The 27,607-nt window shown below is 33.7% G+C and overlaps 2 protein-coding genes across 3 annotated transcripts; both read right to left on the bottom strand.

The window, feature by feature from the left end:
* Positions 1-779: 779 nt before the first annotated feature.
* On the bottom strand, positions 780-14,585 carry LOC100784354 (bromodomain and WD repeat-containing protein 3). 2 transcript variants are annotated; one of them, XM_006588507.3, is made up of 26 exons: positions 14,240-14,585; positions 14,019-14,102; positions 13,148-13,511; positions 12,389-12,543; positions 11,540-11,779; positions 11,133-11,242; positions 10,962-11,039; positions 10,786-10,886; positions 9,645-9,736; positions 9,121-9,254; positions 8,897-9,000; positions 8,739-8,816; positions 8,529-8,607; positions 8,195-8,363; positions 6,611-6,681; positions 6,289-6,369; positions 6,123-6,193; positions 4,859-4,955; positions 4,715-4,774; positions 4,550-4,604; positions 4,086-4,471; positions 3,176-4,017; positions 2,184-3,099; positions 1,455-2,009; positions 1,256-1,314; positions 780-1,106 (listed from the first exon to the last, which is right to left on the bottom strand). In XM_006588507.3, exons 3-26 carry the CDS (start codon positions 13,495-13,497, stop codon positions 905-907), a joined length of 5,085 nt encoding a protein of 1,694 aa, XP_006588570.1. In that variant the 5' UTR covers positions 13,498-13,511; positions 14,019-14,102; positions 14,240-14,585; the 3' UTR covers positions 780-904. The 2 variants fall into 2 exon arrangements, with proteins under 2 accessions (XP_006588570.1, XP_040862194.1); XM_041006260.1 differs by having other exon boundaries at positions 3,209-4,017; positions 14,240-14,584.
* A 3,085-nt stretch (positions 14,586-17,670) lies between these two features.
* LOC100818891 (vacuolar protein sorting-associated protein 51 homolog) lies at positions 17,671-27,594 on the bottom strand. Its single transcript, XM_006588506.3, has 21 exons — positions 27,454-27,594; positions 26,337-26,571; positions 26,079-26,218; positions 25,937-25,991; positions 25,732-25,839; positions 25,479-25,577; positions 25,292-25,369; positions 24,770-24,847; positions 24,396-24,506; positions 23,850-23,950; positions 23,696-23,763; positions 22,262-22,335; positions 22,043-22,109; positions 21,637-21,746; positions 21,248-21,514; positions 21,024-21,140; positions 19,220-19,291; positions 19,069-19,119; positions 18,547-18,774; positions 18,289-18,465; positions 17,671-18,073 (listed from the first exon to the last, which is right to left on the bottom strand). Exons 2-21 carry the CDS (start codon positions 26,505-26,507, stop codon positions 17,954-17,956), a joined length of 2,292 nt encoding a protein of 763 aa, XP_006588569.1. The 5' UTR covers positions 26,508-26,571; positions 27,454-27,594; the 3' UTR covers positions 17,671-17,953.
* Positions 27,595-27,607: the final 13 nt, after the last annotated feature.

Genomic DNA, 27,607 nt, shown 5'->3' with positions numbered 1-27,607 from the left:
AGTCTAACTAATAAGTTAATATTGGAGCATCTCTATGATGCTGAACCAACCCGCAAAAAGCGTTAAACTGCAAAGACCAATGATTCAGTAGAGTTGTAATTTCAATGGGTTATTCTAGATGCTCAATCTGAAAATCAGAGGTTATTTGTATTCCTCGGAATCCTCCACCTACATCTGCATTCAGTATTTTGTGACCCACTATTGACCAAACTAGGTGCACCAATGGCACATGGAAGTAATTTCCCTATATTCACACAATAAATTAGCACTATTTGGATAAAGGTCAGATAGTTCACATCTCAAACATATAATCATCCTATCTTCATCCAGCAGTTTCAATTATCTGAATGAGTAAATGCAAGAACTTCCTAGCGGCAGGGGAATCCCGTTCCTACTGTAGCTTTCCAGGAAATGATAGAGTCTACTTTTGGTTGCTCATCCATGTGAGTCATTGAATGATTCTTAGCGCAGATTAAGCCAATGCATGTAGAATGACGCAGTTTATCCTATTTGAATTGCTCTGCAGTCCAATTAAAGTTGCAATTTGAAAGTTCTCGTATATAATTTCTTTTCTGACAACAAACCTGAATACACTGACAACTGACGAGTAGGGAATGGAATATTTTATTGCTTTTAGACTACTTTCTATTGAAGCTTAAACTCAGCTTTAGCGGAGGCCTAGGCAAAACCAACAAAACATTGAAATTCGTAATCAAAGTTATAAAGCCGAAGATGCCTCGTAACGACAATTGGCATTAACAAGGACGTGACAGCTGATATTTACCACCACCTATGACCTTTTTCATTTTATAAAACCAACTTAAACACCAACTAATTCTCCAAAATTGGATTAAAGAATGCAAAACAATGTTAGAAGAAGCCTATAAAACCCAATTTGAGCTTTCTATATCCTTTCAAGTTTCCTTCTAAACCATTCTGATATTCTCCTGATCTTGCTCACCAGCTGAGCATTTTTTGTAATTTTAAAGTATTCTTCAGCATTTGATAACATTACCATTATATCATGCTTCACACCTTCCACACTCCGATAGTAGTCATTCTTCAATCTTGATTGAATTAGTTCAGGATAGAATGGGGCAGGAAACCTGTAATACAAATCCAATATGACAAATTATTGAAGTCACACATTTAACTTGTCGCTTTCTCTGACATTTTTACATTTTGTTTACCTAATTTCAAGGCCTGAAAATTGCGGAACAGGACTGTATAAAAAATCAGACAAAAGATTTAGTACCTGTTTGCAAACTCTAACCTCTCAGCTACTTGGTTCAATGCTTGGATATCAAACCTCTGCTGGATTGATGGAAATAAAAACAATGAGAAACGTTCCATCTCTCCCCCCACCCCCAAATCAAGTTATAATATTGCAAATTGCAAGAATAAGCCTAATTAAGTGGAAAGAACAAAGTTAATAAAACTTCATATCTACTTACCCTGTGGTCTAATTTGATGAAATAGGAAAGCAGCTTATCTCTGATCTCATGATCAATGTGGGGATGCTCCCACAGCATCTCAGGATCATATAGTTCCCACGGACTATGCAGATGATTCTCGCTTGGATCAGTCTTGTACTGGACCCGATACCTTTCCCAGGGACTGTTAGGGAAGTCATCAGACTTGGCCTGCACTTGAATAATCCGACCATCCCACCAACTTCCACCTTTCCCATCTTCATTTCTCCACCAGACCATGCATTTATCTCTTGAAGACCAATTTCTCTTCATGGCAGTATCATACCATGTTTTCTCAATAACAAAGTCAGTGAAGTTAATCAATTCAGGTAGAGTTAATTTAAATGATTTGCCATGCACACACGAAGAAGGATCCACAAATCTAAGTTTAAGTTTACAACAGCTATCCCCAGAGCCTGGTAGCTCCGCATACTCAAGTTCTTCAACCTTGCAAATTTCAGAAGCACCTAGTCCTACAAATAGTCTCCATGGACCTGATTCAGATAATGAATATGACTCTATGTACTCTTGATGGCCCTGCCAATCAAATAAGCTAAAGAAGATGAATTTGGAAACGGATTACACAACCAATAAAATAAGGATAAAAACATAAACTAGGATACGGATTAGGGAAACTTGACTTCCAAAACAAACTATAAAGTAATACAAACCATACAGAAAATATATATATATATATATAACATAAACTACCTGTCTAAAGTACACAACTTCATCACCAAGTTGAGGAATATATCGGTAACCCTCTTCAAGCTCTGACAACATCAGCCATGACAATTTTTTGACATGGTGATTTGACACCCTTCGAGTTGAAGTACCAGAATCATTGACACCCTCTTCAGGTTTGCCCCTGGAGCTTTGACCCTGTCGAATTTTAATTCTTCTGTTTGAAGTGCTTGGCTCCTCAGAAGTTGTCTTCATCCTTATAGATCGTGTTTGACGCATAGGATCACTTGTAACATCAAACAAACCAATTCCTAAACCATGTGGATTGCTGAAAACAGAAGTATGTTCTTCCGTATCACAATCAAAAGATTCAAAACCATCTTGATTGACTTTACCTTTATATGACTTGTCCCTTTTATGGACATGATCATAACTTCTCTTGTCAGAATATGAATGCAGTAGCTGTGGAGAACTAAATTTTCTGTCATCTTCACCTTCTGGTACTTCTGTGACTAGATTAGGCCCCATAAAGGAGGAACTTCCAGATATTACAATACCTCTAGCACCAGTTGAATCTGCCTTAGAACTAACAATCTTCAGTTTGCAAGAACCTTCAGTGTCTGGTGAAATTTGTTTCTTTTTAATAACTAACTTGGTTGATTTCACAGGCGCTTTCATTTTGAGGTTACGGCAGTGGCTTGATTGAACAACTTCATTGTTTTCTAGTGAGTCCTCTGCACATTTCTCAGATCCAGATTGGCCTTTATCACCACCATGGAACTTATCATAACCAGATGTCAAGGAGCCTTCAGCATTTGGCTGAGGATTGCAAAACAATGAAGGTTCAAGTGATGAAAATTTAGGTGCATCTTCAAAATCAGTCAGCTCTGTATTAACCATACTCCCGACAGTCTCTAACTTGCCAATCACTTGTTCTGATCTCCTGCAAAACATAGTAGGAAAAAGCATTGGATTCTGAAGAGATTACCAAATAAATAAAAGGAAGCAGTATCATTAACCTTTTTGTGAGATTCATCTCAGGCTTTACATACCCATTGGCATTTTGTTCAAGATGGTCATCAATTTCAGCATCAGTCAGCAAAGCATCCCCTGATCTTGAAAGTTCGTGTGTATGTGTCTTCATTTTTCTGCACTGATCTGTGTTTGCCTCAACATATCTGGATGCATCCAGATTATTTGTAATATTTTCAGTTTGTTCTTTATCATCATTTTCATTTCTGTCGAGGCTTTGGGGAAGTTTAGCATTAGGTGCAGCCATAGAAGATAATGCAGGGTCCAACGATTTTGTGTCTGGAAAAGTTTTTTGATCACTTTCTTCAGGTTGAGGTCTAAAAGACTGGCATACCATATTATCCTGAGTCTCACAAGCTAGTCTTGTGTCCTCTGTGGGCACATTCTTCTTAGAATCACGAAGTGAAAACTTAACAACCAGTCTCGGTCTAGTTTCAACATTTGCCTGGGACTCACAGAATGCAGGAGGCTTGGACACAGTTGCAAACTTTTCTAAAAGGGGAATTTTAAGTTCAACATGCTTATTATTCATTTCCATCTCAGGTTCACTAAGATCATCAGGATCTTGGAAACTGTCTGATGCTTCTTCATCAGAATCATTATCTTCCCCATCAGTAGATGCTTCATCAATTTGAGAGAACATACTACGAGCATTATGTGCAGCAATTCGTTGGGGTCTCAATGTCTTAGCTTTGGAAGATTTCCTTTTTGAGGGTTTTGAGCTGCCCTTGGATTTCTTGCGGAGTCTGTTACTTCCAGAAGTATTACCATTACACTCATCCAAATTCCTTTTCCTTACACACCTTCCAGAGGAAGTCATTACCTCAACCTGAGAAACATTATGGTTAGATAACAATTTGTAATTAACGATTATCCAACAAAAAAGGCGATACTTACTCCAACATTATGTTTTTTCCTTCTTGATCTTCGAAGGCCGTCCCTATTACTAGAGTCATCTTCACTGTATTCTAGATCACTAGAAGAGATAACACTCCCTTGCCCGGCTGCACTAGAACTATCCTCATTCACATTGTATTCAGAGTCATTATCATCACTTACAATAATGTCATATTCTGGCTCCCAGAACATGGCATCCAAGAACTCTGGTTGTGGCTCAACCATTCCTTCCAAGTCTACCAAAGGTACCACTGGGTAGTCCTGACCAACACTAAAATCTGGACCAACAGCATATTTTATCAATGAAGGACGCCATTCAATGCCAAGTGCACCAAGTCGACGTTGCTGAAATTGACTCTGATAAGGTTCTGGATATGGCATCATACCTGGTAATGAAATAATTATTGTAAGAGAAATTTGCATCCTAGTAATATAAGAATTTCAGAATAAGAGCCATAACATACTAGAATCACATAGGGGTTCCTGAATGTTTCTTCTGTGTGGTGGAAGTTGAGTCTCCTGCATCAGATGTGACATAGGTTGGGTAACACATTGAAAATTCAACAATCTTATCAAGTCAATCAAGATGACAATCAACAAAGTACAGGGGCACAATGACTACTCTCAACCTGATCAAGAACATTTCCTTGAGTATCCTGAATAAGGGGTCGATAATCACCAAGAAAAAACTGCCAGAAAAATCAACGAAATAGACATATAAATTTACATGCTATGAAGCTAATATCAACATAAATATTGAAAAATTTGACCACCTGATCATATTTGGCATCTTTTTGGGACTCGCCTTGACCTGTGTTCAGAAAATATATTTGGCCAACATCATCTGAAAGGACAATTGATGTTCCATCCCTAAAATGAACGCAGAATATTTTAATGAATTACACACCGTCATAGATCCTGATTCATCTAAGATGGATAAAAGATGGCATAATTCATGTGACATGGAACCCTCATGATCAGCAAGGTAGGTATAGAGCCTACAGAGTTTCCACATCAAGACACAAAGCAACAGGCATAAACTCATAGCTTGAAATGATCAATATACAAACTTGACAATTGTAGCTTAGTGCTGGCATGGATCCAGACAATTACTATTAGTAAAAATATGTCGGTCAGATTGAATATAGAGCAGAGAACTATTGTCCATATGACAAGATTCAGAATTATCCAAGTGGAAGGAGGCAATTACAGGCCTTTAAAAAAACAAGTTAGATATAACACAATTCCAGAGTCCTTACCTATTGGATTTCACTTTAAAGCAAATGCCACTGTGACATAGTGGTGGACAAGTGTTTAAGTTTAATGCTTGCAACCCCATTTTTCTAATTAAAAATTGAACTTAAGCAAAATGTAGAGGGCACATTTGGTTTAGATTTTATTAGTAGAATTGATGTTAAAAAGCAATTTAAAAAAAATAATGTTAAACAAATTAGTTTGGGTTTGGGATTTAGAATTCATAGTGGAGAGAAAATACAACAGAAAGGAAAAGAGATTGAGAGAATTTAGTTGTATTGATATGAATGAATGTTACCCACTGAAAGTGTGAAGTTTAGTATTTACACTATCGGTTAGCATTGGAACAGTTCTAGCTGCCTCTAACCAGGGGCAGATCCAGAAATCCACTAAAGGGGGGGATGAATTTTGCTTCTTCCTTTGTATTTGTTTAAATGTCAAATATCTAATAAATAATAATTTTAAAAACATTTACTATTTTCACAAATAAAATTGAAACTAATTTTTATTTTAAATGATAATAATCATAACTGTTATGACAATAACAATAAACACACAATGAGTTTTATACTAGTTATAAGCTTAACCATTATTGTAATAACAACCAAAGTGTGGAACAAATCAAAATCTATAAAGAGGAAAAAAAACAATAGATGCAAGAATGGAAATATTAAATGAAAAAAAATAAGAAAAAAAAACAAAAAAAAATCCTATCGAGACAATTATTCTTTTTTTTTTTTTTTTTTGCTCAGCATCGAGACAATTATTCTATGAGACACTTACGGAGAAAACTTCCCATCAACCAACTTAAAATGTCCAATTTCATATGTCCGAATAGGTATGCCCTCCCATATCTGCAAAAAGAATATACCACAAAGGCATAAATTAATCTGTTTTGCGAAGAACATGTAACATTAAGATTTAGGGACCCAAAAGAAAAGAAGCTTACATCCCACACAATGGTTCGTCCATCATACCCAGCACTCATAGCTATTCGAGGGTTGAAAGGGTGAACATCCAAAACATAAGACTGCCAACCATTGAAAACTCAGTATTTAGTCATGAAAGAACTGTAAAAATTCAAATCAAGACAGAAAAGTAATAAGAGGCTAGAACTGAACCCAATAAGAAAAGAATGAGCCAATTTCAATTTTGTTAGTCCAAAAAATATAAGTTGAGGATGTTTACTAATGGAGCAAATTAGCACTGCATAAAATACAGAAAACACAAAGAAAGGAGGGGGGTAGAGAAAGGCAGACGATAAGTCTTACGGATTCAGTATGACCAGTCAAAGAGTGCACTAAGCTGCCATCAACTGCATTCCAAACACATATTCTGCAATCTTCAAGATGAAAAGACATGTACTCAGTTAAAATTGATGTTCTAAAGAAGAGTAGGGAACGGATCACAAAGCGGTGGATGAATGCAAAGTCAAATGAATAAAGATGTATTATCATGACAACTATCATAACAATATAATTTTTGTGAGATAATATTGGAAAATAAAAAAGTCCCACATTGGTTGTATACAAGACAAGTACGGGGGATATCATATAAGCAAGAGGTGCACAAGTTGAAATTGCCTTAGGCATTTTAGACAATGTTGCAACCTCAAGCCCAATCCCATAACAAAAAACTAACAACTCTCCCTAAATTGCAAGACTTGGAACAGACTCTAAGTTTCAACAGACACCTAACATATTCTCTACTCTATATGGGGATGATAAAATATCAATTGTGTACTAAACCAGGATCCATGTTGAGGCAACACTTAATGATACATGAAACAGCAAAATCATATTCTCTACTCCATAGGGGATAATAAAAAATCAATTGCATACAAAACCAATATTCACTACTCCATATGAAGAATAATAAAATATCATTGCATACTAAACCAGGATCCATGTTGAGTCAATAGTGATGTATGTAACAGCAGTAGGTGGTAGTACCAAGTAGAAATTATGCATGCTCCCTGACAGATTTAGTTTATAGGAAAATCGATTTTCAAACAATGGATTATACAAATTGGATCCTTTGAATATTCCATTATTGTTCCAACCTCAAGTCTATTGCATCATTTAGGATCACCAGATTCAAGATATTGTCCACTTTGGTTCTTGTGTAGGCCTCAGGTTTCTAGTGGTTGTGGGTTTGAGCCCCACAGTGGGTATCAAACACTCCTTTTAAGGAAAACTGTGAGGCAAATGTGAGCTAAAGCTGACAATATCTCAGATGCAATGAATCTAACAATGTAGCAAACTTGAGGTCAGAACAATTATAACATTATTTCATTCTAGTAAGTTATCATATCAAAGAGTTAGAAATTAATACAATAGATCAGCAACATAATGAGTAATTGTGATTTACTTGAAGAGAGACCAGCAAAGGATAAGGAACAAATAATGTCAGAAAAAAGAGATAATAATAATAATAATAATAATAATAATAAAACTTTTATACCACCTTGACTGATTTGGATAACCATTAATTTAAAATACCAAGTATACAAAAAAGTGTATAATATGTTGGTATAAATTTCCCTGCTTCATTATTTCTTCTAGGGTCTGTTTGGTATAGCGGAAAGAAATAGAGTGGATGGAAATAGAAAAAGGTTAATGGAAATAGGTGAGGAATAAAATGAAATTTAAAGGTGTTTGGTTGAAGACAAATAGAGAAGAAATAACAAGATAGAAGATGCATGGAAATAAGTGAGAAATAGAGTGGCAAAGTACTAGTGGGCCCCACTCTATTTCCATTCAACCAAACAACCAACATTATTTCCTCTCCCCCTATTTCCACTCTCACTCCCCCTTATTTTCATATGACAAACAAAGGGTTAGCAAGTACATTACCCATAATAGCGGCAAGCACAAAGCGATTGTCCAGGCTCCATATAATCATATTGACACCACGAGGAGTAGGTAGAAATCTCTGCCTTGGACCACCTCGTGGAGGTTGGGGAGGCAGAGGCGGTGGTGGCACTTTTAAATGATATGCACGAGTCCAGCGTCCTACTTTTCCCTGGAATAGAAGAGGAAAACTTCAACATATTACATATGGTAAGCATGGGGAAAAAATGAAACTGAACATGCCACAAAGATGCCCAAAATAGTTATAGAAAAGAAAATGTCTTCAAGAATAAAAATAGACCAAAGTTCAATGGTAATCTTATTTAAAGGAGCTCACATGAGATTTACGTGATCTGGGAACCCATATAATTGCACTTCCATCACGAGAGCAGGTAACTATGTTATCATGACAATACCTGAAATACACAAATTATATGACATCAGTATGCAACATATTTAGTAATGAGTGCAGGGTACACTTGTTACATTAAATAAAACTAAACAAGAGTAGAAAAAAAAATTACAGGAAAGAAGCATTAGGATATACCAGAAATTTCGGAACTTCAGCGTATTTTCTTCTTTCCAGGGGTCAGATGTCAAAATTTTTGAAGCCACGGAGCAACCACTGCATGCAGAGTAGAAAAGACAATAAGGATCCTTACAAAATAAAATTAAATAAGTGTAGATCTAACCAGGATGGCTAACCTAAACTGCACATAATTAACATCATTCTCATGACCAGATAATAAATCCATCTCGTGTATTGGTTGTTCTGAGTCATCAGTGTTGGGTTTCAAAGCACTCCACACCTGCAAATAGCAGTAATTTTCTCAACATATATGAATAGATGAAATATTTAAATAAGACAAGGCTAATTGTATTAATGGAAGAAAATAGAAAATATGCGAAGAGTACATCAGTAAACCTACCCTGGCATAAGTATCAGAGCTACCAGTAACAAAAACAGTTCCATTTGCATTATATGCACAACAAAGTACTTGATAACTTTGTTGACCATTGCTTGAGGATGATGGCAAACTAGCTGGTGGAGCATTGCTCTTCCCTGAAAAAGTTTTAATTCCTCAATCAAGAACCTAATAACAAAAAAGTAATTATGGCAGTCATCAAGTCAGAGACTACTGATTTGGAATGTTTAAGTAACAAGTCATCAATTTGTATGTCCAAACTTGCATAGTTTTGATTTGAACTAGATTTGATAATTCCATTCATTGTTCTGAGTGTAGTTATTCATTTAAAAAACATGTTGAAATGTAAAAATATTTTTTCATTTTTTATATTGAATTTAGATTTTAATAGAATCTAATTGATCCAATACAAAAACTGAATATAGATTGTACCACCATATCAAATTTATTATGGTAAAAATGCAAAACTCAAACCACAACCAGTTCTAGGACTGATCAGTTAACAGAAATATAAGCAATTATCTGACCATTTATAGCATCTAGAGGTCGAGGCACATATATTCGTGGATTGTGTGAATTTCTTGCATCCCATATTCTACAAGTTCCATCATCTGATGACCTACATATTTCATAAGTCATAAAAGTTAGATTAAGAACACTAGAATGATGTATGTGTGTAAAAGAATGAAGAAATTAATATTCTTCTGGTCTGGGGCATAGATTACACTTAACTGGTTAGAATACCCCCACCCCCCACCACCCCCACCCAAAAAAAATAAAAATAAGAGGTCTGAAGTTGCAGGTGTGAGCACAGATCTAGACAAAGGCAAGCGAGTTCAGCAATGAAGACAAAGGCCAAAACAGAGCAGCAGCAGTGATGACGAGAAAGGGAGATCTAAACTTGCCAGAATGAGGATACAACACAATAGATGGTTAGTCGGTAAGAAAATACATGGAAATAAAGTAGAGCTCCTGATTTTACAGAACTTGACGGCAAAACAATGACATGATAGGTCAAAGAAGATGGTACCACTTTCATACCATGTTGAAATTATTCAGTTTTAGATATCGAGGAAAGGAATTGAGAAGAAAGACAGAACACTATTTTCTTCACATTGTTATGGAAATAAACATCCCTTATTTATACTAATACTAGACTCCTAATCCTAAAGAACAAATAACTTTTAAAAGATAAGATAAAATCCCTAAGAATAAGGATCCTAGAAGATAAGAAGATTTAAGACGAGATAAGCTATTGAATATTCTTAATATATTCTAAAAAAAGACTAAGAATAGTTGAATTATATTAAAATAAATAATTTAAAAGAATATAATTATAAAATATGATTGTCACATGGCTGGTGCTTTGTAGGCCATTCGAATGGTGCAAAGTGATCCAATGGCATGCAAAGGAGTATGTTAAATTCACAATATAAGTTTTTATTACAATATTAAAGTTTAGTTTTACAGGTATAGTATGTATACCCAAATAAAAAACTTGAGATTTTTATATGGCACAGGTCATGAGAAAAGCAAATTTTTTACAATTCAATTATTTATGAATGAAATAAATAGATTAGCATCAAGACTTATCCCTTGTTAGTCACAAGAATCACTAGGACAGCATATAGAGAGGCAACAATAGGCCATAATAACTCTTAAACTTACGATAGTAGCTGGTATATAACACTGGGACTAAATGTAATAGTATTAACTGCTCCAGTATGTCCCCGCAAAACCGATATTGGCATCCCATCTGGTAAGCGCCACTGTTGTAAAGCAAATGTCAACTTAGTTGTACAAGGTTTGCAGGACAGAACAAAAAATTAAGTTCTACTACTTACAACTCGAATGACAAAATCATTTGAAGCAGATGCCACCAAAGCATTGTTTGAGCTTACAGCCAAGTCAGTAATATCACCCTTCAGTTTAATAATGACAGCATAAGATTAAATGATATTAAAAGGAAAACAAACTTATCAAAGTTACTTTCATAAATTATATTCTTGACTCACTTCATGTCCACGGCAACTAGCTAAGCAAAATGCAGTTTCCATATACCAAATCTTGACAAGACGATCATCTGAACCACTAATAACATATCTCCCGGATCCATCAAATATGGCTGCAAGATAAAATCATTTTTTTTAAATTGATCAACCATAAGTACAGCTATTAAAGTAATTACTTATATGCATCTAAGTGGAAATGATTAATTATTAATAAATCAACATTTAACTTATAAGGAAACTCTAAGAAGAGAAAGCAACACTTAAAATGAAAATGCACTGGATTCAGCTTTTATTGGTGTAATGTGACTCACGTATAATTAGTGACTTTCATGAGAATAACTGAACATGAACTCAGAGAATGGTATAAAGCCACCACATTAATAGAAGTTTAGAAGAAGAGTGATTCATACCACAATAGACAGCTACACGGTGCCCCCTTAGCTTTTTAATATTTTGCATCTTTTGCACCATAGTAGATGGTTTGGCAATAGCATAACATGCACTGCGAATGGAAGGAGCACGATGGTGCTTTGCAAAACCACCTCCAGTCTCCCTTAAACTTAGCCCCTGAACCTGATTAGCCTTCATGTGCGGCCAACGCATGTAAAGTAGAGGGGGCTTCACCAGCTTGTCAGCTGTTTTTCTATCAACTGTACATTCACAGGAATGAAAATAGAGTAAATATCCCATTCTTTTGTTGTTAATGTTGGGAGCATGGCCAACTATAGCAACTTCCAGACATATTTAAATGCAAATTTGCCAATAGAAAATTTTAAACCAAAGACAACTACCCAATCAAGTGTTTAAACATTTAGAATCTTGGACCTTTCCCTTTTTACACATGCTCATTACTACCTGCCACACAATGATGACATTGTATTTGTATATGCCAGTACCAGTCTTGGTGGAGCTGACCAAGGATAACAATTGTAAACTGTGCACTTATAGAAGCAAATATAATTTTGGGAGGTTTATATATTCAATTATCAATTCTAACAAAGCAAAAACTGAAACAAGCTTTGATATATACCCATTCCAAACCTAGTAACTTAAAGCAAGCCCTGACATATTAATCATCCCTTTAAGAATATTCCACAAAACTAAGAAAAGAAAATCATGAATAGATATATACAAATTGCTAATTCATTAAATTCATATAATAGCCTAAGATTATAAACATTTTTTAAGTTTGAGTTAATAACTCGTGATCTTAGCTTAAGTGATCATCAAGAAAAAGATTACTATAGCTTATCACATACTATCAAGAAGCGAAAATGAACCATATCCAAGTAAAGTAGGAACATCAGCTGCATTAGGACTACTTCCTTCAAGTTTCCCATGCAAAGGATGGACCGTACTCAGCATCAATTGCTTCAAAAGCTTTACCAAATGATCCTTAGTTATGTGAGGATACCTTGTAGTTACACAAAATGAACAATAATTAAGCCTTTACATGTAATATCAAAATAACAATTATTACTAACTTAAGAGAAAAGTGTTTCGAACCAGATTACAATAAATATTTGGAATAAAATATGAAGCATCCTCTATTTGCAAGTAATCTTTAAATGAAGATACCTCTACCAGAGTCAATCACACATTCCCATGATTAGTTTATTTTCTTTTTTATTTTTATTTTTAAAAGGCATTTCCTACACTAAACTCCAAATAATTAAAAAGAATCATCACTAAATGCTTAATAACAATAAATATTTAAGTATATTAGCATTGACCATGGAGATGGAGTACAGCTACCCTTTTTTAAATGTTAAGTCAGTTATTTGCACTTAAAGGACAAGCGTGTTGATAGCCCATCTGATTGAGGGTAGCTGTCAACTGTCAACCACTCAGATATAATAAATGCTGATAGTCTATCGACATGAGGTATAATGAAATTTAACAACACTGTGCCCTCATAAAAATAAAAATATTGAAAAGTTATGCATAAAACTCCAACCTTGCATATAGTAATAATTAGTACAAAACCAAATCAGAAGGCATATATAAAGCAAAAATACCTGCCCACTAAATTGCTGTAATCTAAAGGTAAAGAGATGCCATCATCTTCATCAGCATCATCCACTCTGGGTTCACCACTTCTTGAAAACCAAGCATGATATCTTCTAGGTAGAAGCTGATGCTCTAAAAGTTCCTCCTTGAAATTTAGAAAAGTCCTACGGCATGGCCCGACAGACAAAAAGTGCATGATTAAAAAGTAAATTTCCCTAAGGTCTATATCCACATCAGTCTCAACAGCTCTCAAATGCCTAGGGGGCGACACCATCTGATCCACCTTATTTGAAACACTCAAAGGTGCAACACTAAGCGAAGATGCGTGAACAGAAGCTTTGCCCTTCCGTGAATCCATGTTCTGAAAACACCCTGCAACAAAGAAACAAACTATACTGCATAAATTGTCCTAATTATTATTTTGCTACAAATTCCAAAATCAATCCCTGAAAATCAGTAACAAACATAGTGTAAATTCTGACATCACCACATCATCCAACAAGCATTGGATTAACAGCATGACATCATCACATCATAAAACACAAACCTTAGATTAACAATAAATACAGTTCATTACCAATCTAAATCTAAATTGAATGAAAATCAAAACAAGTGTCACTCTTTGTTCTTCCGAGTGCATGGCAATAGAGAGATTGATTAATTCAATTGATTGAGGGAAAACCTAAACGAGGATAGGTCAATCCCGAATTGAACATTCAGTGGAAGCTAAGATTTAAATGTTACTGCTGGCAAGTTGCCAGAAGAAGACGCTTCGGAGATTGGTGCAAAGTGAATAATAATTGTAATTATAAAAAAACAAAGCGAGCAACAGTTAAGTGAATAAAACAAACAAAAGTGAAAAAAAAAAAAGAGATGGACCTCGAAAACCGTTGAAGTTGTTGCAGCTGAAAAGAGGGGTTGCACACTTCAAAGGCGCATGAAGAATGAGGACAAAATCTGAAACTGAAACCGAAAGGTGTTATATTTATTTATGCGGCGGAATTGGGCACTGTTCTCGAGAATGAACGAATGGAATGCAATCCGAATCCAAAAAAGCAAATCCAAATAATCCAAAAACTGCGAGAAATTTAATCACTGACCTTTTGTGTTGCCATGGATTTGGTGCAAGTGGATTTATTATTGGTCTTGCAGTTGTAAGGAAAATGTAAAAGGAAAAACCCTTTTTTGAATTGGAGCTCTTGTTTTGACGGAATTTTGCGGTGTTTCTCCGCGACGGAGCCGGTAAGGGAGGGTGGTGGATGAATTTCTGAGGGATTTTATAAAATTATTTTTTCAAGGAAATACGTTTAATTATGGTAGAAAAATAAAATAAGATAAAAATTGCTATATATTGCGAAAGACCGCAAAGGTTAAAAATAAAAAATAAAAAAATAAAAAATCTGGCGTTTCGGGCAGGTAATGAGATTTCGAGGATTCGGGCAATGCGGGGTTGGATGCTCTAGGGATCTTATACCTTTTAAGTCTTGTTTGTTTTGATTTGTTTTCAAAGAATAATTATCTTTCAGAAAATTTAAGAAATTATCATGAAAGAGTACTATTTTTCAAAATTAATTATATTTTAGAGTCATTTATTTGGGAACACTTTTTATATTCCCTGCACTTAGTTGATGTAATCTACTATATCTTTATAATCTCTTAAAAAAATCTATATCTTTAAAATTTATACTCCATAACAATACCAATTAAATCAACCAATGATTCAAATAATATTTTTCCCCTTAAAGTTCTTAGCTCTCAATATTCCATTCTACTGACACGTGTAAACGTCGAAAAATAATTCCAACAGTAACCATATAACAAATATGCTAATACAGTAATATAATGAATTACAAAAAACAATGTAAAAAATACTACAAAATCTTAAATACTTACTATTATAAATAATAGTGAAATGGGAAAAAAAAGTAATAAATCTAAAACTTAACAATGAAGTGATGAATCTATTAAAGAATGAAAATTAGCAAAATAAGTTCATGTCATCTTAAAGTTCATTCCTGCTGGCTGCTTTACTCGTGTGCCATGTGACTTAGATTGTGTTCGATACAAATGAGAGAAATAATATATTAAAGAATTTTTATATTTTATTAGGTGAGATTTACATTTTTTTACATTTTATTTTAATTATACAAAAATATTTTTTTTTATTTTTCTCCTCAGAACCAAATAACCAGTACATTTTTTGCGCAGCCTTACTAACATCACCAAGAGGAAGACAAAAAGTACAACCGGTACTGTTTTTTTTGGGAAATCACATATTTCTTTCTAGCAGAAAAAAATCACATGGTTCTTCAACAATTAATAAGTGCAATAACGCAATGTACTGACTTCTCTCTCTCTCTTTCACAATAGGGCTTTTTATAATTTAGTAGTATTCTCATATGTAAAATTAATGTTAAGATTTGTTACCACATATTGATAAAAGAAATACTATTTGCTACCACCAAGCAGATCTATTACTGCTAGTTTGTTATAGCTTAAATAGTGGATATTGAATTCAAGTTTTATGTATGTAATTTTATTAAACACTTACTAATAAGGTACTCTAAAAAAACTTACTATTAAGGTCGGTTTAGTAGAGAGATTGAGATAAACTTTTAGGACTTAAATTTAATCCACATTATCACTAGTGTACATTAAAAAAAAGTTGTATTAAAAAACGTGGTGGAAAAAGTTAGTTATATATACTATATAGTAATTATATTTGACAAACATTAGTATGTCATGGGACTTCAGGCCTCCCAACTAAAAAAAAAGTTAAAATCAAAACACTTAATACTATATTTAAGTCATAACACATGAATAATCTTAACACTTACATCATTGTTTGGTAGGAAAAAAAAAGAGTAAAAATAGGTAAGTGAAAAAGGAAGATAAGAGAAATACACAAAAAAATAAAGTATAAATATTAATTGTTTGACTCAAGAGAAATAAAATGGAAATAAAATTATGAGGTTGTTTGATTTAAAAGAGAAAAAAGGAAAATAAATTATATTAGAACTATGTAAACACAACTTTATTTTCTTATTTTAAACCTTAATTTTGGAATTAGGATAACAGAAATGTTTATTATTCGTTTCCTAGTATCTCAATTACATATTTTTGGTAAGTAATTCTATTCTTACATTTTTCTCGTATAATCTATAGTATAATATGCTTAATAATATAATCAATTATAATTGTATACATAATAGATTATACATTCGTTTCAAGTATAATTGATTTGAACATTACAACTAACACAGGGAGGAGAGTAATTTAAAATTTTGATAAAATGTAATGCACTTTGTAAATTTCATCTTCTTGATTTCACCCACGAGTCCCTCGCCTTCCGCCATAAAAATACAAAATCAAAGTGAGTGCGAAAGACACATAATAGTGGGTCTCCTTCGATCTGATTCTAGATCCAACCTTCTCTTTTTCAGAGATGGGTTTCAAAATGTTGTGACTGTTACCAAATAAAAAACAAATCTCTTTAGATACTATGGCGATTTGTTGAACTTACCCACACAAAGGGCATCAAATGTGTTAAGTGTTATACTTGTGTGTTCATGTCAAATTGCAATTTCATATCTGATTTTCTTTTTCATATTTGAGCTTGTTTTAGAACTTGGTTTCAAAACCCACACAAAGGGCATCAAATGTGTTCAGTCTTATACTTGTGTATTCATGTGTGCAACAGTTGAAGGTGGCAATTTGTGAATAGGTATGGTGAGTGCTTATATGGATTGTAAATCGAAGAGGTGGGGTTCTGTAGGTCGCACCACCGTTGCCTACAACACCGAAACAGTAACATGTGGATGGCTCATGACATTTTTTTGGTGGTGGTGCATAGTGGATCTGAATGCAGGGAAATGGAGAATGGCGGATGGGTAAAAAATGGAAATGAGCGGCAGAAAAAGAAAAAAGAATTAATTACAATGAACAGCCTTTTGTTTATATTACATTCGTGACTCTTTCTTTTTTAATATTATTTTTAATCTTGGTTAATTTCGTGAAACTTTTGTTAGGAAATTTATAAAAGAAAAAAAAATATTCAATGAAAGAAAAAAAGAAAGAAAAAAATATTTAAACAGTGACATATAAAAATTTCATCAACAACCATTTTAATATTCAATTACAAACAATTTTTTAGATTTGTTTAATGGAACTTTAAATTTTGATTGAACTTGTTGAAATTTAATTTAATATGAACTATTTTATACATGAACTTCTCGATAATCATTTTAATATAAAACAATTATGAAGTTGAAGAAACTAAATAAAGACATTTAAAACAATTCTTTTATTAAAAATTATATATTTCTCGTATGACAGTTGCAAACTAATGTTTCTCTCACGTCTAAAACATCAAAGGGAGACTTTCACCAAAAAAAAAAAAAAAATCAAAGGATAGCTCGTGAAACGAAAAATCTACAATTAAAATATTTTTTGTAGAATTCAAAAAAGTAAAGGTGTCAGTGAAACAAGAAAAAATCACATGAATGATCATTATAATTTACTCAAGAAAAAATAAAGAAAAATCTCAACATTTCATTTAAAATCTAAGGGCTAAAAATTCTTTCCCATGGTGAGAGACCCAATAAGGTCTCCCACTCTAGCCTCCCGTCATGGATATAATTTTCTCATGTCTCAATGTTTCCACAAATAACATGTTAATATGACATATGTTACAACTTACAAGAGATTTACAAAAGGAACCAAGTTACTTTTCAACGGCCAAAACCCTAACAAATTGTACGAGATGGCAAACACAGCAAACACAATTTTGCTCGTATAAGTTTATGAAGGAATATTTATGAAGAAATTGTATTTTGCTCCTCGGTTTTAGCCAACTTTGCTCGTATAAGTTTGTCCAATATGGGAGGCTCCAATGGAATCGGATCTAGACACCGTTCAGCAGTAGCAACAATCACCTATGCCCAAAAGATACAAAAATCGCCATCAAAAAACAATCACCTATGCCCAAAAGATACAAAAATCAAACATTCACTAAGAGATACATAAGAACTAAGAAGCTAAAACCCACGGAAGAGTTTTGATAAGGAAAAAAATAACGGCAAAGCTACAGGTAATTCTCATTAGAAAAAATGCATGACATCACTATGAAAAATTATAACTTAATTCCAACCTCATCTAGCAAGAAGTCGATTGCAGCTTCATCTTCAACTATTTCTCTTAAAGGGATCCTTACGAACTGGATATCCAATTGAATTTGCTGGAATCCACTTCGGTTAAAAGTCTGGAGTCGGACAAATTCTTGAAAACTTTTAAGGCCCAATTTAACTAAAGTTGTAACAACAGACTCCTGCGATTCGTAAGGAAAATGATATCACGGCTCTCAAAGAATTATTTAAATTTAAATCACCAATATAATAATCATACATACCTGTGTATATTCTACTTTTGTGAAAATTTCAACTTTCTGCTTAAACAATTTTGCAAGATGCGTTTCCAAAAGCTGGCTCCTTGCCCTTTGAGTATTTGACCTAACCAGTTTCTCCTCCCGCAAGGGATTGCTCCTTGATGAAGCACTACTTCCATTACTATCAGTCCTGTGGTGCTTACGTCTACCTTGAGGCAAAATCTGCTTCACTTCGTTAACTATAATTTCAAGCTGGAAATAAAATAAAGGAAATTAAAATTTTCCTCCAGTTTGCTTCAATTAAAATTTGGTTTTTAACAATGGTGTCACGTGATTAATATAGTCAACCCCACTTAGTGGGATAAGGCTTTTATTGTTGTTGCTGCTTCAATCAATTACCATATATTTTCATCAAATATGATATAATTATATTCCAGATAAGCAACATTTAGTAAGACTAATACTCAATCACAATGCTTAAACAATTCAAGGCAACTGAAAAGACACAGAAAAGAATGACTGATTTAAATATACAGATATACCAACCTCTTGAAGAAATAGATCAACAAACATATGAACTTCTCTTGGTTCCTTATGCTGTGTAAAGCAAAGGAAAAACTTCAGAGATTCAAGCTCTTTCAAAGACAACCGATCATCAGTCTTATATGTTTGAAAAAAGGGTATATAACAGGCTGACCTTAACCCAATTAGGGGTTGTAAACCTCTTCTTCAGGAGAAGTGATACCCTCTGATTTCTCATATTTATGTACTGAAAAGAATCAAACAGTATACATGTAAATGCTGCTTAACTTGAAGATATTTTTTAAATAATGAAAGCAAAAATAAAGGACTAAGGACAGAACGGTACATATAAATGGAGATTAAATATCCTCCAAAATCAAAGCACTCAAGAAAGGGTACTACAATACAAAGAAAGTGAAGTAAAGCTTGCTAGTTCATTTGTGAATCAGACAAGAATCCCTCAAAAGAAACCATCCCAGAACATCAAAGCAAAGCCATATGAACTATCCATCCCTAATAAACTCAAAGGACTACCAAAACTCACAGCATCTAAACTAGTCAGTTCATGAGAGAAAACTGACAATACATAATGCAACAACTACACCATTCAATGACTGAAATTTTGTCCAACATCATTCACATGTTTTGAATGGGATTGTATTTCACACGCAAACAGGCACTGTCTAAAGGCCATTTAGGCCAATCAAATTGAAACCCCTCTTTTCCTTAGAAACACAAATATTCTCCGGGAAAATATTAAAATCAAGCTAAAATGCCAAGCAGGCTTTAGGCATCAGCTAAGGAATAGATGAATAAGAATGAGGGAGTGACATGTGATTGCCTATGCTGTATAAAGGTTTTGATGATGCCAAAGATTGAAGTAATTCAAAGTTTACAAGTTCAAGTCAAGGTCAAGAGATCAAGAGAAAAGATTCACGTTAGTCCATTATTTGTTAAAAGAATCTCTTAATGGTTGAAAAGGTTTGGCCTTAAAAGCTTAAATTCTCCAAAATCTCTTATAAAAAGTTTTAAGTGTTTTACACTTTTGAAAAATAATATATTTCTCTGGTAATCGATTACTAGAGGTTGTAACCGATTGTTAGAAGCCAAATTTGATTTTACAAAGCTGCTTCAGAAAGTTTTGAATTTAAATTTTAAAAGCTGTAATCGATTACCAGTAACGAAATTTTTTAGATTCAAACTGAAAAGACATGGCTCCTCATTAAATAACTGTGTAATCGATTACTAGTGAGAAAATTTCAAAAATAACTCTGAAAAGTCACATCCCTTCATGAGTTTTTGAAAAGCCACTAAAGGCCTATATATATGTGACTTGTATTCGAAAATCTTCAGAGTTTTTCAGAACCTTATTGTCTTATCCTCTCAAAAACAAATCATTGATCAAATACTTGCAAATCAATTAAAGATTCTTCTAAGAACTTCATATTGTATCTTCTTCTCTAAAAGAGAGAAAAACATTTGTACTTTCTTTAAAGACTTATTGAGATCAAGAGGCTATTTGTCTCTTAAATTGTGAGTTTCCTGAACACAAGGGAAAGGGATCCCTCGGGTGTTCAGAAGTTGTAAAAAGAATTTTTACAAAGTTAGTGAAAATCTCAAGTGGGTTGCTTGAGGACTGAACGTAGGCACAGAAAGTGGTCGAACCAGTATAAACTGAGTTTGCAAATTCTCTCTTTCCATATCTCATTTACATTATTGCAATTTAATTTTGTCTTGCGCATTTAAAGAACATCGATTAAATTGATTCTTTGCTTCTTCTGCATATTAAGTCTGCATATATCATTTAAAGGGAGAATTAAAATTTGTTAGGGAAAAATTTTGAAACTTAATTCACCCCCCCCTCTTAAGTTATTGAGGCCACTTGTTTAACATGACATACTGACAAGGACAACGATATACAGAGTGTGTCATATGAATTGCAGTTCCGTTGAAAAGAAAATATGAACTTAAAAATATACCAGGTGCAAGAATTTTTCACCAGCTGACCGAAATTTTCGACATATTTCTCCAGGAACAAAGGCAGGTCCAGATTCATAGCCTCTAACACTACCACCAGAAAAGGAAGCAGCTATTTCCTGAAGATTACAAGGAAAATTTTAAGGTATACCCATAGGATATGGAAGAAAAATTAACCACAGAAATTGAAATTTCAGGAGTCAAACTCTATCAAGTGAACCCTTGCCTCAGTGACTTTTGGGATGACGGTTTGTTCAATGAAAGCAGACAATTGTGCCAGCACTAGGACAAGGCCAGCAAAAGCTTTATCACCTTGAGTTCCCTCTGCCAAACCGTGTACTTGAATAGATGAATGATTTCTTCCTGAAAACAGAAGGAACTGATCCTCAAGTTGCCTAAAAAATTCTTGAAGTCCTTCTTGAACCCAATCAATGATTAACTCTCTTAATCTAACTAGGATCCCAGAGTCATCATCTAAAATTTTGCGAAAGTCCTGAAGGAGAGAAATTAAATGTAAATGAAACAAAAATAACAAAATCTTAACAATAGCAATACATGCATACATAATTGAATATAACCTTGTATAGATGAATCTAAGCATACAAACATGCTTACCAGCAACACATTCAGTCCTCCTTGAAGAACTGCTTTTGTACTTGCATCAAGAACAACATCAAGAGTGCACTGTTCTGCTCCTTCCTTTTTCAGGATTTGTAAGAGGGAATCTACCAAACAGATGCTAACTCAGCACAGTTATGAAAACAACTTTTTTAAATTTTTCCCGTAGCTAAAACCATATAATAGAGCTATTTTGACAAGTGATAATCAACAACAACATAATTTATAGCATTCTATGCTTCTGATCATTTTCAAAAAAACAACCAGTCACATTGGTGCAAATCAACAATGATTTTTAATTTCTTGATTTTTCTATATTGTGGTAGCGTAAATATTTGAATTTTAAGCTGAAACCTAATATCATAAGCTTTCTGAATACAAGTCAAACTATCAAAGAACTAACCTGAGATGTCTTGTAGAAGATGAAAAAATGCACTTCTAACAAACGACGTGACAACAACCTTTGCAGCCTGGAAATATTGGGTTAGTTGATTGAAATTCATTTTTAAAACATTAACATTGTAATTATTACATTCTGAAAATAGGGGAAAGGGAGCATTGAATAGCTAGTTAGCCACAGTTTAGGTCAATCAAATTTGAGCCAACAAGATTAATGGATAACCTCAAGAGAATGATTAGAGAGAGCTGCTTCCTGTAAGACTTCATCTATCAGGAGCACGTCATTCCAGATAACTCCTGTAATTACAAATTTAAAGAAATCATAGTCCAGTCAGGAAGAGGGAAGACTGGTTTAACAATTAAAATAATATACTTATGGAAAAGTGAGAAGTTTAAGAGAAGAAAAAATGGCTTGGACACACAAATATGTTGAAAATTTGCACATGGATAAATGGTAAAAGAACAATAGATAAATTTGAAAATTTCAGATGTTAATTTTTACTTTGCTATTGCAAATTGGTAGCTTGATAAATTTCTGCCAAGATGTATAGAGGTGAATGCAATCACTAGCATCATAAAAATATTTCAAAAAAGAAGAGGGATTAAGTTACTCCAAGAGTAAGTATAAAGAGTTACTCTTCATCCCCCACCTTTCATTTTCTTTTAATTTAATAGTTTTAACAAGAAACACATTTTTGATTGTTAGATTAAAAGAAAATAAAGGGTGAAGACAAAAAGTAACTCTTTAAGAGTAACTTTATCCCTCCTCTTCATAAAAACACATCTATATTAGTGATTATAGTGATTTCAATGGATTAAATATTTAAGTTACAGAGAAAAAACTTTTAATTTATCATATACAGCACAAATCTATAAGATGAATATATAGCCAGGCACATAAAAATGGAGATAATAACGAGTTTCTCTTTATGGTCTTAATATATCATCTATACGACATGATTAGAAAAAACACCCCATTGCAATAAATGACATTCAAAAAGACAAATCCACATGGATGCATACAGGCAGCACTTAGAGAAGAAAAAGAGGATGTGTTCACAAAAGGTATAGACCTTTTCAATATATTTAGGATGGGTTTGGGTAAACAACTTAATTAAATGCTAATCAAGTAAGCATTAATGTATAAGTTTCTAGAATTGAAGAAGAAATATCGTAAATTGTTTTCACATAATTTATTTTCCGTAAGTTATCCTGGAAAGCTTATTGAAATAAGCTGAAACAACTTATGGGCACATCACAAACTATTTTCGTAAGTTCTACCAAACAATTATACAAGTGCTTATGTCACATCATATTGATAAGCTCTTCTAAACACACCCTTCGTGCCTATGAGAAATAGAATTGGATTGCTCAGAGAGAGAAAAAATCCAAGTGTTTTTTTAAAAAAAAGACATGCATATAAAGAAGGAAATTGGACCAAAAAAATGCTATTTTTTCATATAAAAATTAAATATCATATAGCAGGCATATGAGTCAAAAGGTCACTAGCTCGTATGTCTAATGTGGTACTGAAAGTAAAAATCCATCTAGCTTTAGAAGTCAAGTATATGGCTATAAGCCCAGAAATTACAAATATCCACACACACACACACAAATAAAATAAATACTAAAGTACTAGCAAAGTCCTACTACTTACGAAGAACACCAAGTAGATCTTCTGGGGAAATCCGTGTCTTTACATATTCCTCAGCAATTACAAAGTTCCTAGCAAACATTACAATGTGTGCATGTTATACAAATTTAACTTACTGTAAATAAAAATGTTTCCTATGGTAAATGATGATACAAACTTGGTAACCAAATCTTCAGCAACTTTAACCAATTGTTCTTCAGAATCAGGAAATATTACACGAAATGCACAAACTGCCTCCACAAATTCATGTATAGCTGCCTACATTAGGAAATGAGAACAACAATATATTCTAATTCATCAGTCATGTAACCTCAGTTACAAGAGAAATTATACATACTAATGGAAGTAAATTAGGCTAAATAGAAGAAAAGAAAATTGAATTGGATTGGAACAGTAATAATATTCCATTCATCAATTCTCTTGGCAGATTATTTGACGCAATCATTCATGGACATTGAAGCAATCATCAGTTTAATCACTACTTTCTTTTTCATTTCCTGTTATTGGCCAACTCATCAGCATCCTTTCCAGCACATGAATATCAACATTTTTAGAGCTACTTATAGGATACATGCATAACTTCAATGTTGTCTGTCATTAACATCTTAAGTAACCAAGCTTTCATAGTAAAATGTTAAACCAGATATCAAGGAGTGAGACAGGAGGACATTAAACAAAACGATACTACTCTAGCACTAGTTACCTCATGAGTAGAACGGTCCCCTGAAGGATTATTTATTTCTTCAGGGTTCAGTCGAATGTCTGTAATAGATTGTTCTAACTTTTCAAATAACTTTGCCTTCAAATTGTTCACCTGCAAATAAATTGAAAACCTAGAATCATATAACATTTATTAATAACACCCAAGAAAATATAATGTTATTTCTCTCTAAAAGGGAGGGAAAGAAGACATGGTGGATGCCCAAAGCTCTCCATGCAATGCCTAAAAAAATCATCAGAAGGACAGTTCTTCAAAAGTAAACATTCAGAAAATAATTACTAGCTGATAGAATCCCATCATATCTCAACAAGTACACAAAATGCCATTCTTCTATTTTTTTTAAAAGAAGTACAAACCGGAAAATCCAACTGCTTAAGAAGCACTGCTGCATCAGCTCTCACTTGTATTGATTCAGAATCTGAAAATAGCTTCCCCTGGTTAGAGAGAAAAATGTCAAATCATGTTAACAAGCTTCTGTTAAAACAATTGAGCATCAGCTATTATTCAGCAAAATATTAGAGATGAATGTTAACAGTGATCTATTAACTTCTTAAAGTTTTATCCATGTTTGGAAGAATAGAAATGCTGGACAGGGTAAGCTAATTCTATCCAATTTTACTATGAATTCAGTAACAAAAAAAGATAGCATCTAGATATCCGCAAACAGCCTTATAACATGTAAGCTGATATTGTTGTTTTACAAGGGAGGTAGGATACAGCAAAATAATAACTAGACAATTAAATAAGCTGTTGTTTATTTTACATGCCCAAAATAATTTCAAAAAAGGAATAGATAAAGAAATCCACAGTGTCCCCTTACTTGCATTTTGGCTCATGGTTCATGTCCAAAAAGTCTGACACAGGTAAAAGAACTATACCTGCAAGTTTTTTACTACAACAGCTATTGCTTCTTCAGAAGCTTGTTTACAATCCCGGAATGAAGAATCTCCATATGCCTGATAAAGAGGGAGGAAAACAAGATAATTCATCTAAGACCTGGATTAATACGTTGTGTTTAAAAGTAATCAAGGGATTGAATCAGAAACCATATAAGCCAACCACAACCTTAAAAATTGGCATTGCTCCAATGTAAAACCTGACTGCATCTGCATAGGCCTCCGACTTGATGCACTTGCTTAGTCTATCGGGTAGGTCATATATGAACTACTTTCAACAAAGGTAAAAAGTATGTCAGTCATATTCCACTTCCACAAAAGACTCAGAAGTCATACCACTAAGTCAAGTATGGAAACATAAATATTTCAGTGATGCAAAGCCGGAATAAAGAAACATGCATGATTGCTTTAATAATTAATACCTGAACTTTACGAAGAAGATTACAAGTCCGATGTAGTTTCTCAATATGCTCCCTTTTGTCAAATAGAGAAGTGTTGACACTGTCACTTCTCGACTGCACAGACATTATCTGCATTGGAGAAAATGCGGATTCCTATGAAACTCCCTTTCTTCCTCTTTTCATTTTGATTCTAATATTTTAAATATAGTAAGTACACAACGGTTACCTTCTCAAGAAGCTGCTCCATATTCGTCTCCATCCCGGAAATGTTACTTTTCATCCTGTTTAAGAATCAAATATTAGATGCAGACAATTTAGATACAATAGAGCAAGAGAAGATAGAAATGGTTATTTACAAGCATAAGCACCTCTTTATAGTGTCTGTAGCACTGATGAACTTGTTGTAATTCTCGTAAACCAGCATTTGCAAGTCGGTGTCGAGATTCTTGATTTCAGCTGCCATTTCAACGTGGCGTTGGAGCAGGCCTTCCAAATTGGACTTGTGTGCCTGCATAATTCATTCATTCATTTAATAAAATCAAGTGAGGTTTCGTGCTCCAAATTCAAGTTCGTCTTCGACTTCGACGAGAGTGACTAATTGAGGGAGAAGGGGAAGAAGAATTTACCAGGATGTTCATGTACTGATCGGGATCGAAGGAAGTAGAATTGATGTCGTCGAGAGAAGCGTGTTTGGAGGTGTTGTTGGAGATGGAAGGGTCAGGGGAGTAGAAACTCGATAGCAGATCTCGCATCCTCTTCGCTTTGTCGTCCATTGGTACTACTTCTTCTCCCACCATTTTTTCTTCTTTTCTTTCTCTTTTCGCTTGTTTTTCCTCTGCTCAACTTGCTCCTCCCTCCGATCTGTGAAATGAAAAAGAAACCGAGTCTATGATGTTCGTTGCAACTTACAAGTCATAAATCAAAACGGGCCTACCAGGCCCTTAGCCCACGACTAGTTGAGTTGGGCTGATGAAAAAAGCCCAAATACAACCCTTACGTCTTTTTCTTTCTTTCTTTTTTTTTTTTTATGGTCGGCACCCTTTAGTCGTAGTACTGCTTGAATAAAGCTTATTAGGCCTTTTCTTATTATACCTCTTGTGAATTCACTTTCTCAATACACTTATTTCTCTCTCCACTTATCCACCAAATCACTGATCAATAACTATTTCATTTTTGAAAGATTCAATTATTTATTTAAATGTGTGAAATAATTAATGTGGATAACAGTATAATTGACAAAAAATAATTAATGTAACCTTAAACTTTAAAAATGATAGATAACTAAAAAATGATTTTTTTTTCAAAAAACCCGACAATTAGAAAAACCAAGGGAGTATAACTGAAAGAGATTTTTTTTTGCTAATTGTGAGAGTTTTTCCATGAAACACACGTCAAAAAAAAATACTGAGAATAAGAAAGAATAAGGTGTGTTTTGTATCTAACTTAAAATTTATAATATAAGTAATTCGTATTAAAAAATTGAAATAATGATATTAAAAATTATACTTATAATTTTAAACTGTTAACTCGTTGGATGACGTTGGTAATGAAAAAAAATTTGTTTTATAATCTAAACACACACCATATTTTTTAAATGAAATTTACGTTTCGTAATCAATCATGGCATACAAGATATATAATTTAAGAAGCTATCTTTGTAATTACTCCCGATCCCGATAAAGAAAAAAAAATGAAAGGAGTAGTAGTAAGGTAAGACGGTAGAGTTGAAACGAGTAAGGATACTTGAGGAAAACAGCTGTCTCTGTGTCGTCACGTTGCCGCCAGCTATGACGCGGTGTCATTAAGCCCTAAAAAAAAAAAAAAATCAAATTTTCCAAATTAATTTTCCTAGTCCAGTACACCGAAGCACGTTTTCCATCTCCCACCTCACATTTTT

The sequence above is a fragment of the Glycine max genome, chromosome 10 (genome assembly GCF_000004515.6).
Source record: "Glycine max cultivar Williams 82 chromosome 10, Glycine_max_v4.0, whole genome shotgun sequence".
Lineage (NCBI taxonomy): Eukaryota > Viridiplantae > Streptophyta > Magnoliopsida > Fabales > Fabaceae > Glycine > Glycine max.
The sequence above is the reverse complement of the archived record's forward strand: the minus strand, read 5'-3'. Positions and strand labels throughout refer to the sequence as shown.

What these genes read in the sequence shown, in the direction of transcription:
- LOC100784354 (XM_006588507.3), bottom strand. Translation starts at nt 13,497, where the DNA reads ATGGATTCACGGAAGGGCAAAGCTTCTGTTCACGCATCTTCGCTTAGT. An exon ending in ATGATTTTGTCATTCGAGTT is followed by an intron (nt 10,887 to 10,961) that starts GTAAGTAGTAGA and finishes GCTTTACAACAG; the next exon opens with TGGCGCTTACCAGATGGGAT. An exon ending in GCTCTGATACTTATGCCAGG is followed by an intron (nt 9,001 to 9,120) that starts GTAGGTTTACTG and finishes TGCTATTTGCAG; the next exon opens with GTGTGGAGTGCTTTGAAACC.
- LOC100818891 (XM_006588506.3), bottom strand. Translation starts at nt 26,507, where the DNA reads ATGGTGGGAGAAGAAGTAGTACCAATGGACGACAAAGCGAAGAGGATG. An exon ending in GCTACAGACACTATAAAGAG is followed by an intron (nt 25,992 to 26,078) that starts GTGCTTATGCTT and finishes ATTCTTAAACAG; the next exon opens with GATGAAAAGTAACATTTCCG. An exon ending in GCTGAAGATTTGGTTACCAA is followed by an intron (nt 23,764 to 23,849) that starts GTTTGTATCATC and finishes AATGTTTGCTAG; the next exon opens with GAACTTTGTAATTGCTGAGG.